The sequence below is a fragment of the Polyergus mexicanus genome, unplaced genomic scaffold (assembly GCF_030449975.1).
Source record: "Polyergus mexicanus isolate NDT 795.1 unplaced genomic scaffold, iyPolMexi1.0 SCAF_4, whole genome shotgun sequence".
Taxonomy (NCBI): Eukaryota; Metazoa; Arthropoda; class Insecta; order Hymenoptera; family Formicidae; genus Polyergus; species Polyergus mexicanus.
The window spans coordinates 5,198,488-5,211,467 of NW_027223324.1; the positions used below are offsets into that span (position 1 = coordinate 5,198,488).

A 12,980-nucleotide genomic window follows, 5' to 3' on the forward strand; every position below is an offset into this window, starting at 1 on the left:
ATGTACATAAATGTTTTTACACATATCATAAAAAAAAAATTCTTACTTTATAAAACATATTATGCACTGGTCAAATACTGCGTGACATATTCAATTTATTCTCGCTCATTTTTTAGCAACAAAGATAACAATATGACTTTATATTATATAAAAAGCACAATATTACGAGATGAAAATAATAATTTACTGATTGCGAGTATAACGAACTATTAATGGCGAGGGGAGGAGAGGGGGAAGAGGGCGGCGTTTGAAGCAACAAATTGCTAAATAAATATGCAAATACGTGCGAATATTTGTGCATACAGTAGAGAAAATTGTAATTTCTTATTGGTTTTCGGATATTATAAGTTTTCTCTAACTTATTATAAATTATAATGTTATATTACCTGTAAAGAATCGCACGAGAATTTCGAAGCCGGCGTAATTCAAATCGCGATACTTCTGAAGTGGCGCCAGTTTTTACTCCAACGCTCCAACCTTGGTTCCTATTCACATGAGTGAAATGGGGATTGGCTGAACAAATCGTGAGGCTCGACCAATAGCAATCGTCCTCAGTAATGTACATAATTTATCGAGATATATGGTACTGTTAGGTCCATTAGGCCGGTATTACATTTGTCGTACGGCAAACTTTTTAAGCAAATTGATTGGCTGCAAAATAATAGAAACTTTCTCGAGTCTCTAGAAATTAGCTAATCAATGCGCTTAAAAAATTTGTCGTACGACAAATGTAATATCAGCCTTAATAGCGAAAGAAATGGAAAGAAATAGTCTTTCAAAAAATTAATAAATTCTATTATATTATATACGTTAATATATGTATAATATGTATATTATAGTAATATCTCCCTTTAATAAAGCACTTATATTTCTTATAATTATTAATATGAGGAAGATATGTTAAAATGAATATTTTATTCCAAAATATCGAATTCTAAAGCGCTCCAAAATATTCCATCAATTTTGTCGATCACGCATGGTTAGAAAAATGAATTGATTAGGAAAAATCCCTGCAACTCTCATATCAATTTATTTAAAGTATGACTTTCTCAGATCTTAGACTTTTCTATGGTATGGCTGATGATTCCTCGAAAAGTAGCAATGCTGATACAAGATGTTTGCAAGGTGTCTGGTTATGTTTTGTTATGTGTGTGATTTAGTCTTTTACATTTAGGAAGTCATAAATATATTGAAAATGACTGTTGACGGTGCAATTAGCAATGAACAAGTGATTTTCGTCACGGGAGGTTATGATCACACTATCAAAATATGGCAGCCGCATACAGGCGTCTGTCAACGAACATGTCAACATACGGATTCTGTATCCTTCTGTAATTTTAAAGCGAATAATATTTTGTATGTCCTAGTAGAGTTATATCTAATATATATTTACAACTTGATATACACGTGTGTATATATCTTGCTAAAATTACGCACATGTGTATATATCTATATAAACAAAATAGGAATAACAATATTATCACTGTAACAATGGAAACATTATTATAAAAATTTCTTAACGAGTTTTACAGCAAGTCAATGCCTTGGACATCACACCAGACAAGTATGTCGTAGCTGCTGCTGGATATCAACATATACGAATGTATGATCTAGCTTCAAACAATCCCAATCCAGTTATCAATTATGAAGGAGTATCGAAAAATATCACCAGCTTGGGTTTTCAGGTTTAACCTCGATATTATGTATTATTATGTGTACTATTTTCTTTTACAAGCATACGTGCTTATTGTTACTTCATTTGATCTAAATTACAAATATTTTGAACTACATTATTCTCTAATAATATTTATATAATTATATCTTAATAATTTATATATATATATATATATATATATATATATATATATAAACAGGAAGAAGGAAAGTGGATGTACACAGGTGGAGAAGACTGCTCTGCAAGAGTATGGGATTTAAGGTAAATTATTTATATGAACAAGGATGACATTTGTTTTCAATTTAGTAATCACTAAATTCATTGACAGATCTAGCAGTTTTCAGTGCCAAAGAATATTTCAAGTATCAGCACCTGTAAATTGTGTATGTTTACATCCTAATCAAGCAGAACTGATAGTCGGCGATCAAAGTGGAGTTATACATTTGTGGGATCTTCGTTCGGATCATAATGAACAACTGGTATTCGTGTTTTCTATATTTCGAAATTTCACATTCACATTCTTAGAATACTAGAAAAAGAAGAGTTTTTACTTGCTTTGTATAATTTGCTTATAATTGTTTAAAAATGTTTACTGTGTGAAAAATCTGTTAAAAATATTTTTAAACAAATTTTGTACATCAGATTAATTGTAGTAATTATGCTACTTGTGTTTTGATAAATATTTCTGTCGTCTTTCAGATTCCTGAGGCTGAATCCTCGATTCAAGATATCGCGGTAGATCAAGATGGTTCGTACATGGCGGCTGTAAATAATAAAGGACATTGCTACATCTGGACGCTTACAGGAGGTATTGGAGAGGAGCCTACAAGACTTAATCCTCGTCATAAACTTCTAGCTCATAAACGTTATGCTCTCCGCTGCAAATTCAGTCCCGATTCAACGTGAGTATTTACATATTTTATTTTATGATGAGTATTTCAAACATTATATATTTGTTACAGAGCCTTATCATAAAGTATATTTTAAAGATTATGCACTTTTTTTAGATTACAAACATAAATCAAATAAAAAGAAAAATACTTTTTTTTAAGTTTTAATATTACTAGAATAGAAAAGAATTCAGGTTGTTCACTTTTAACACAATCCAATGTGACAGTGAGGAGCCAAACTTCAATTATTTTAGATTCTATTAGTCACAAATAAAAAATTGCATAATAAGAATATATTTATATATATAAGTTTATAAGATGTTTCAAAAAATATTATATATATTCTAATAAATGATACAGAGCACATATTTTTTCTTACTTTTTACCAAATAAAATTTATATTTAAATTAATCTGTTAAGCTTGTTGGTGACGACGTCAGCCGATCAAACCGCCCGAGTATGGAGAACGACTGACTTTTCTGAAGTACAAGTGCTTCAGCATGAAGCAAAGCGTTGGGTTTGGGATGCAGCATTTAGTGCAGATTCCCAATATATATTTACTGGTAAATACTGAAAATTTTTACTCTTTCTTGATCCATTTCTCTTACATAGTAAGTTTTTATCAACGCGCGTAATACAGCAACTTGTATATTTTAATATTTGTAAAAATAAAATCTATAATAAAAATAAAAATAAAATCGGCAATCAAAATTTTATTTACTTTGCATATATATTTAATTTGCTTAATATTTATGCAGCTTCTTCAGATGGAGTGGCAAGACTATGGAACGCATTTACAGGAACAATAGAACGAGAATATCAAGGACATCAAAAGGCCGTTATAGCTCTTGCTTTCCGTGATGAAATTGTTTCCGCGAGCTAAGAATAGAAATGAATACTTAAATATTATTTCTTCTGTTTTGCTTTCTATCAAAAGCGATTTGTGATTTCAGATATATTGTGTCATTGTTACATGTGCAAAAGGAGTCTTAAATAGTAATATTTGTTTTTTAATACTATATTTTACTTACATATTATATACCTATATCATTTGTAAATCTTTCTCCCTTCCTTTTCTTTTTCAAAAAAAAAAAAAAAGAAGTTAATAATTTTAAAAATTCGGTGAAAGATTGTAACATCAAATATACTTAAAATATAATAAATGAATAGTTTAGTTATTAATTAAAATATTAAAATTTGTTTGTGAAATTTTTGTTTTGTACAGGTTCAGTGATCTCTAGTTTATTCTTGTCTCTTATTTGGTTTATTAAATTTGCAGTCTTAATATAGGTTTACACTTATTAAAGCATATATCACAAAGCAGCATACAACTACATATGTACGATAGACTCTTAAATATATAAATGAATATATATCAGAATATCGACAAAAAATGAAAATGTCCATAACAATTCATTAAATTATTTTCATTAACATAAATTTAGGAATACATCTTTATAGGTTTTCTTTCTTTCTCTCTATCTCTTTCTCTCTTTTTTGTTGTTATCTTTTATAATAATTCATATCAATTATTTCACTAAGATAATAAAACATATTTAATTCTTTTTATTTGAATATTTATTTCATTAATTTAATCTTAGAATGCATAATTCATGTTCGATGTTTCGTTTTGTCATATTTATATACTCTATTATAGACTATATATGAATAGAATATGTAAAATAATCTTATGTACGTATATGTGAGAGAAAGAGAGAAAATATTTTATAAATTATTTTGCAGTATAATGAACATCACGAATACCCCATCTCTCCTACTCTCGATTGCATTTCATTAAACAGTTTTTTTACAACATTCATGCAATAAGATAGCTTTTCTTAAATCTGAATCGCCAAGAAATATGATCATTGTTATATAATCGATTTCCTCTATTCTAAATCTTTCTTTATTCTAAGTCAGCTGTCTCTCTTTAAACTTTTCTTATATTGGGGTTCTCTTCATACACTGCTCTCCCACTATTCATATTTGTGAAGTGCTCACATACTAAAGTGAGTAAAATACGTAACGGCATTTTTATTCTAATATTATAATAAGAAGAGGGACTATTTAGAAATCTTAAAATAGAGGAAAGGCTCGATCTCAATAACCTTAAAATAACAAATCGATTAAATCATGAACACTATTATTTGCAACTTATATGATCCCACTTACAATCTGGTCTTATTTCATTGTTTTAATCTATAATAGTTTTGACATATCATGAGAAACTGTTTCCTATAAATATAGCTCTTTTGTGTAAGATTTACTACACTTTTGGCCTTTTACTTTTTTTCTTCTTTTTTCCTATTTGAAATAGTGGCCCATGTAGAATTATGAGATCATCTTCAAATGAATCTGTTCAGATTGTTACAATCAAATTTCTATATTTGTAACACTTTCATTCTCAATCAATTCTTCTTTCTTTCTTCATTCAGCTTTCTTAATTCCCATGCATATTTCACATTTGCTATTTAGCGAGGAATGTGTAGAATGAAAATGTTGTGCTTATGATCAAAACAATATTTTTATTTTATGCATATGCCATTAGAATAAGGTTCAGATTTAAAAACAAAATGGTCGTTTGTCTCTAATGAGTTAAGAATATGGTAGTTTCAATCCCGCATTCTAAGATTAAAATGTAAAGAATGTCTAACAATTCGACTGCACATATTCTTGAATAATTAGATCACGGTAATTGGAATATTTCTTATATTTTTCTCGGCTTACCGAGAACACGACAAGTGCAACATTGCATCAAAGTCATATCATAGATGCACTGGATCATAGATGAGGCAATCTGTCTACTTCACCCATTTCCGTAAATGTTTCATCGTCCATCATGTAACTTAACATAAACTTTAGATATACAGGTTCCTGAAATCATAAATTTTCCATAGAAATAAATATTGTGTGATTACATTGCAAACATTTCTGTATTCTTGTAAAATAAATTATTTTTTGTCTAGATAAATGTATTGAATAACTTAAAACTAGTAAGCTCTTCAAACTAGTTCCATTAAATGTTTTTAATGTATTACACGTTATGTAAAATTATTTGATAAAACATAGTTTTATGTTTAAGGATGCAAAATATCGTATTAATAATATTGATACAATTTTAATATGCTTTATTTTAAATAACTGAACTATTTACTTTTGAGAAGATTTCAAAAGAAATGTAATTATATACCTTGAAAGGATTTGCAATCAGCATAATTTGTGTGATTGCGGATGGTGGAAGGAATGGATTATGTGCTGGCAGATTTGTTCCGGAAGGTGGTTGCAGCCTGCACTTGCATTTCTGCATACATATTTCAAAAAGTTATGAAAATATTTATCTAATATTTTTTAAAAATATTGTAAAGTTGTTAAGTTTATGAATATTAAATATATATATAAATGTTTGAAATTTATTGTTTAATAATATGGTCTTTTAAGATTTCATGTTTATATCTTTGATCTTCAAAATTTTATATTTTTTTCTATATTTATGTGCTTAGTAATTCCTAAGAAATTTAAAGTTAGTTTTTAATTATTGGATAACATATTGCACACCCCATAATAGATTGGATACTTACCTTGGGCACAACTGCTTGAAATAAATAATTATTAAGTGGTTTTGCGTTTTTGCTCATTGTAGTAATTACTACTACAGATACATTTGGCCTAGGACTGTCCTGAGTGAAATGGAGCACTACACTTATACCATTTCTTTCCTCGATTACCGTTAGAGGTGGATTTATACCTGTAAAATATGATATGGTATTATGTGAGACATATAAGAAATGCAGAATGAGGAAAATTTAAAATTTGTTTAGGTTAGGTCAAGAAAGAATATGTATATATAAAGTTATTAAATTAATATAATAACCTGGCTTAATATCTTCAAGATTGACAGTGATATCAGTTAATGGTTTGATTCCAAGCTCAGCGTCTGCTATCGTTGACGCGCCATTAAGTAATTGCGTCACTTCTGCTTGCTGCTGTATTTCCGTTTCTGCATTTTCTGAATTAATACTTTTGTTGCACGACAAATCAGCGGTCGCGTTAATTTTTGACGAATTTGAAGATGTCGAAATGTCAAAATTACTATTTGACTCGCATTTCTTTGTATCTGGATGTTCTGTTATGATGTGTTGCGATATATTATTGCTAGATTCATGAGACCAATTTTGTTTCCGAACAGAATCACTGGTACTTTGAGTTTTTATAATATTACTATTGACTTTGCTGTAAAAATATTAAATCTTTTTTTTTAAATTAGTCTAAAAAGTTTTTATATGCTTTGTATATGGCATCAAGAAGATCAAAGATATCTAAACCAAATGATTTTTAGATAGTTTTAGTAAACTTTTCTCTATCTTTAGCTTTACTCTCTATACATGTCTTAATATCTTTGTAATATTAGCATTTTCTTTTGTATCGTTCTTTATTTTGCTAAGAATATTGAGGTTTGACTATTACTCAATCAGTTACTATCAGTCATTGAATCCAGGGAAAACTTTTTAAAAGGATTTAAAATCCATAGATATGCTTACCCTTGTGACGAACGAGCAATCGTACCCGACAAGCTTTGCTTAAGTAAAGTTTCTCCCAATTCATTCAACTCTTCCAACGCTTTTGCTTTACTATCTATTTTTTCCTCGCCAATGTTGGTAACTTCATCTATCAAATATTATTTAAAAAAATAATATAGTGAATAAATATGTAACAAATAAATTCAAGAAATAGTAGCAAATTAAAGGTACATATCGCTTAAGTAATTTAAAAAGCAACAATTTTTTGATTAAATCTTTTTCCTAATCACACTTACTTTTCTTGTTCATAGGTGAAATACTGATTGGTTGCATGATGGCATTCGGCATCAAGAAATTTGTGTCCGATTTGACTGGTTTCTCTAGCACACTGAAGATATCTCCCAACATGTCCATATCCGAACGATGATTTGTCGACGTTGTGCTCTGTGTCGTGCTCTCGCAGGAAACACTCTCAGTGGGAGACGATAAGTCCAAGAGAGATGATCCATTATTAAAGCTTGGTTTAGAAGATTCTGTCGCGTAAGATTTGGGAGATTGCCCGAGAACAATAACGGAGGTATATTTCTCGAAGACTTGATTCAACTCATCGCTTGCAGTTAGCACATCAGCTGAAATAAAATGCATGGAAAAATAATTAAGGAGATTTGTTGACTATAGATTAGTGATAAAGGAAAAATCTACACGAGCAAAATAACAAATGGTGATGCGCAATACAGTTTATTATGTACTATTATGTACATTATTTCACAAAATGGTTGGAAATCTAAATCAAAGCATCTTATTTTTTTATTTTTTAGTTTTTTCTTTCATCATATGACAAAATAAATTTACATAGATCTGCATAGATTCTCTTGAGCGAGAAATGAGCAATTCTTAATTATTTTTAATTGATCATCTATCCTAATCATAAGATTTTTCAATTTTTTCAGTAAATAAGTAAAACAAATTTACAACTGAAAATCGGTGATGATTGATTTATAATTAAACATGTAACATACCAAGCATTTCAACATCACCCTGAGTCTCGCTAGCGAGCCGCAACAAAATAGGTTTCAATCGCTCACATGCTTGATGTAACTCTTTCATCAATTCAAGATCCTCTGTGCTGGTTTCGTTCCGATTGTATGAATCCAGCATTTCTGACAAGAGTTTCACATTGTTGTGCACTGATTCTAATTCCATACTTCTTCGCGAGTTTAATTGCAGTCTTTCCTCATCCTACAAAAATAGATAATTTGTAACCAGAGCTTAAGAGAGAAAATTTGAATTTACATTCCAAGAATGTAAAATAGGATTTTAAGAAATGTCAGAAGAAATCTTGAAATATTTGAGGAAATCTGAATCTCTAAGGATTTTATTGTAAATATTCTTTTATATTTTAAATAATCCTACCTCTTTCACCATAACCTTGATTAATCGGTTTGCAGTTTGCAGATCATATGGATCCTTGCTATGAAGTAACTTGCGCAAATGCCTTGACATTTCTTCATTTTCAAATATATTATTCTTTATCTTAGATGATTTTTGACTTTCCTCATTGTTAGCCATTATAAATGCTGCATCTTCCTGTAATATATTTTTATTTCATATTGCAAATATTTTGATATCTCATTTTTAGAGCGAAACATGCATAGAATGTAATAGAATGATAATAAAGTAATTATGCATTTTGTGGCGCTACTAATATTGCAAGATTAAGAAAAGAAAAATGTGATAAAGTTAATTATAAAACTATAATATAAGACTATATATATATATAAAATAAATAACCTCAATAACTCCTTGTTTCTTAAGCATCTCATAGGCCTCCTTAATTTTCGACTCACGAGGATATTCTCTGATCCATGTGTAAAGTAATTGTAATACTTTTTGCCGTACGCTTGCTGTGGTGCGAGTGCCTAAATATTTCGGCGAGACGAGTTTTATCATCTCATTGAGAAAGCGGAATTTTCCGATTTCGGCATGAAATAACGGTCCGCATCTTTTCATACAAGTATCTAGTAACTAAAAAAATATATAAATCTATTATATGATTATTTATTTGTAAAATTCTATAAATGTAATACTGAAAATCTCTTGCTAAAATTAAAATTTCTTATTATTATGTCCTTAAAATATATATTCCTTTAAAATTTGACTTATACTAATTTTAAGATATATATCTTAGTATCACCTTTCAGATAAATCTTCAAATAGTTTAGAGATATCAACATAATTATATAATTAACATTATATATATATATATATATATATATATATATATATATATATATATATATTAATTACATATGTAATTAATATAAAATATATAATCAATATAAACGAATCTTTAAACAAATTAATCTTTAATAATTAAATATTTTCTAATTTCGTAACTGTATACACAAGCATTAAAATCTGTAAAATATTCAAAAACAACATACTGAAAGTGCTTGGAGTGCTTCTGACTCATTAAGTGATTGGATATGCGTTGCCAATAACTTTGTACCTATTTGTACACCTTCCGATTCTTTGGTAAGCATCACGCAGAATGCTTCAATCGCTGCTATGTCTGGCTTCTGATTTTGTGAATTTGTAGCCCTCTCTATATAACAATATATATATATATATATATACATATATATAAAACTTCATATATATCATATTAATATGCTACTAAAAAAAAACTCCTATACTTAAATAAAAAATAAAGTGTTCTAAGTTAATTTTTAGCTTGTACTCACGTATGAGAGCTTCTAAACTAGTAGTCACCACATCCATGTTTATAATAATAATCACTTATCGCTGCATATAATTCTTGTCGATACTTCTACAGTGATTAAAATGACATCTTTAGCATCTTATGTAAAAAATTCCAATTTTCTGCAATATCACGTGAAATTGTCAGTCATTAGGTGGAACTCACGTAAGAATCACTAATTATTCTTGCAATTAAATCTAAGGTAGTAAAGTTCGGTAATCAGTTTACGAATTGTTTATCTACCAATGACTCTCACTTAATACAAAACATCGGTTTTCGTGGCTTTATATCTAATTTATTATTTACTCGCTTTATGAGGCTCCTCAGCATAGAACAGCTGTTTCTGCCACAGGAGCCATCCTGACTCCTGGCTCTGTCACTCTGTGTCACTCTGTATTGTCTTTACAGATTTTTATCCTGCTTATACTGTGCTATACGCTATCATCTAACTTCTAGCATCACATACGATTTGGGTTGGCATCACCGACTGTGAAAAGATCAGATGGATCAAATAAAAGTTTGACAATTGAGAGGAGCCACGCCACCGTGTTTCGTAAAACTCTACAGCCTACAGCAACGCCATCGCATTTATATTGAAAGTTGGAAATACGTAGTCACAAGATTTTTTGACTGTCGATAAAATCGTCATTTAATCCATCATCAAAGGGGAAAAAAATCAATAGCCAATCAACTTACCGATTTTCCATAAGAACGAAAGATTGATTGGCTACGCTATAATTTAGTACCTCGTGATATCTCGCTGGTTGGAGTGCGTTCGAAAATTCTACCTGTGATGTGAAGTAACGTTTAATTGACCAATCGGGACAAAGGGAGCAAAGATTTTTTTGTCCGATTGAGCAATTCATCCCGAGACCAAGAGTAGGATTTCCCAACGCATCCTTGTTATGTGGATTGATGCATATGTCAATATGTGCACGTGCTCATTTTCGATTCAACTGAAAAATTTAAGCTAATATTACCGGTAAAAATTGATCAAACTAGAAAAAAGTTTTATATCTCTTTGCATTTTACATAAAAATAAATATTTCTTTTCAGAAATGAGTGACGCTAAGATAAAGAAACGTAAAGTTTCTAAAAAAACAAAGAAATCTTGGCGCAAACACGTCGACATCAATGATGTTGAAAAATTTTTAGATAATAAAAGGTTAGAAGAAAGACTGGGTACCCCTTTCTCGGAGCGTGCGGATTCTCAACTATTTGTCGTCGACAAATCTAAAGTCATCACAAATGCTTCTTCCAAACAGGCTGCTAGGTTAGCCTTAAAAAATAAGGAACCGAAATGTTTAGCTTCTTTGAAGCCACATACGCAAGTTCCTGATCCGATTTCTAAAAGAAATCATATAAGACTAAGGAAAAAGAAGGAAGTTTTAAAGGATAAAACACTTACAAAAACTGCTACAAATTACATTAAGAAGAAAGAAAGTAAAGACGATATATGGGCTGTCACAAACATAGTGTCAGAAAAGATATGGCCAGAGATAATTACTGAATGGATGTCTTCAGACAGTATTAGACATACGATCAAACATTTAGGAGTGCAAAAAAGAAAATTACCTTTATCGTTACAGAAAAAGCCATCTGTTTTACCAGTAGTAGAAGTGCCACATCCAGGTACATCATATAATCCTTCATATACTGATCACCAAGACTTGCTTCACCAAATTGCTCAGAAAGAATTAGAAATTATGAAACAAGAGGAGCATCTTGATCGAGTTACTACTCAGATGTTTAAAAAGGCATGTCATCAAATTTTTGAGTAATTATTACATATAATCTTTCTAACTCTATAACATCCTAGTAAAAATTTTATCTTTTACCTGCATTTGATGTGGATATAATATTATCATTGGTTATTTTTTAATATATTACTTTTAATATTAATGTTAATTTTATATAAATAATGTTAATATTATCCTTATTTGTAACTTATATAATTTTTTTAACTGTTATTACACACACATATATGGCAGCCTATATATGTATATATATATATATATATATATATATATATATATATATATATGTCTCTTAGATATAAATTTTTAATATTAGATTTGCATTTTAAGATTCCACTAAACAAAAGAGAGGAGTATTTAATGAAAGAAATGTCTGAGGGCTTGCCAACAAAACAAATAACAAATTCAAAATTTACTGAAGAAGATAACAATGAGGAAGATTCGTCTATCACAATGGCAAGTAATAAACTTGTGAAAAATGCTAAAAAAACTCTTGTGCAGAGAAGAAAACAAAGAGAACAGAAACAAGAGGCTAATGAACGTATATTGATCAAAATTGATAAGAAGAAAATTTCTGATATCTACAAACTGAAAAATTTGCAACGACAAATAGAGGTCAGAGAGAAGAAGCAAGAACTTTTGCGACAAAAACGAATGATGAAACGTGAAAGAAAATCTGTTATGCCGAAGGCTCTAAGTAAGACTAAATTTGAGCCCTTGGATCCTGACTTCCTGCTTCCAGAAGAGTTGACTGGCAATTTGAGGAATTGTAAGTCCTCCACAAATTTACTGAAAGACCGGTACAAATCGCTTCAACAAAGAAGTATTGTTGCACCAGCTGTCATAAAATTGTAAGTATAAAAAAAATAGATATGTAAAATGTAATAATCATATATAATATTAGTGAAATATATAGATTTAGAAGAATTTCATAAAAAAAAATAAAAAGATTTTAAATTAAAAAAACAGTTATATGTATGTGCAATAAAAAAATTATATAATAAAAATTATTGATTAGTTCTTAAGAATTTTAAAAAATTGATTAATAAATTATTAACGAGTTATCTCTTCAAGGATTCTATTTCACACTATGCTTTTTTTTTCTTTAGGAAACGTGACAAAGCAAAGAAGAAGAAATTTGTGAAACCAGATCATAAAATAAACCTGAATGCTGTTAAGTTACGACTTCACAATAAGGTTTGATGCTCTTACTAATATATTTGAGATATCATATATTCATTATTTTTATCTAATAAAAGCTAATATCTGTAATCCAATCTATTATTGGAGAAATATATAAAAATGAGGAAAAGGGAAATAAATATATTTTCAATATTCATCTTAAGTTAGTCACTCTTCATAGAATAAAGCGGCAGTTAC

The 12,980-nt window shown here is 29.4% G+C and overlaps 3 protein-coding genes across 4 annotated transcripts; 2 read left to right on the forward strand and 1 right to left on the reverse strand.

The window, feature by feature from the left end:
- The first annotated feature begins 1,061 nt into the window (after positions 1–1,061).
- On the forward strand, positions 1,062–3,631 carry Lst8 (MTOR associated protein, LST8). 2 transcript variants are annotated; one of them, XM_070293903.1, is made up of 8 exons: positions 1,078–1,125; positions 1,219–1,321; positions 1,533–1,685; positions 1,875–1,936; positions 2,004–2,154; positions 2,375–2,577; positions 2,986–3,128; positions 3,324–3,631. In XM_070293903.1, the coding sequence occupies exons 1-8, from the start codon at positions 1,115–1,117 to the stop codon at positions 3,446–3,448; spliced, it is 951 nt and encodes a 316-aa protein (XP_070150004.1). In that variant the 5' UTR covers positions 1,078–1,114; the 3' UTR covers positions 3,449–3,631. The 2 variants fall into 2 exon arrangements, with proteins under 2 accessions (XP_070150003.1, XP_070150004.1); XM_070293902.1 differs by having other exon boundaries at positions 1,062–1,321.
- A 175-nt stretch (positions 3,632–3,806) lies between these two features.
- Positions 3,807–10,416, reverse strand: Gga (ADP-ribosylation factor-binding protein Gga). The gene is made up of 12 exons (XM_070294356.1): positions 10,150–10,416; positions 9,827–9,965; positions 9,527–9,687; positions 8,874–9,107; positions 8,496–8,669; positions 8,102–8,321; positions 7,379–7,711; positions 7,104–7,230; positions 6,437–6,795; positions 6,144–6,310; positions 5,756–5,866; positions 3,807–5,439 (listed from the first exon to the last, which is right to left on the reverse strand). The coding sequence occupies exons 2-12, from the start codon at positions 9,861–9,863 to the stop codon at positions 5,347–5,349; spliced, it is 2,016 nt and encodes a 671-aa protein (XP_070150457.1). The 5' UTR covers positions 9,864–9,965; positions 10,150–10,416; the 3' UTR covers positions 3,807–5,346.
- A 217-nt stretch (positions 10,417–10,633) lies between these two features.
- LOC138932231 (ribosome biogenesis protein NOP53) lies at positions 10,634–12,975 on the forward strand. Its single transcript, XM_070293851.1, has 4 exons — positions 10,634–10,825; positions 10,900–11,600; positions 11,931–12,451; positions 12,710–12,975. The coding sequence occupies exons 2-4, from the start codon at positions 10,902–10,904 to the stop codon at positions 12,801–12,803; spliced, it is 1,314 nt and encodes a 437-aa protein (XP_070149952.1). The 5' UTR covers positions 10,634–10,825; positions 10,900–10,901; the 3' UTR covers positions 12,804–12,975.
- Positions 12,976–12,980: the final 5 nt, after the last annotated feature.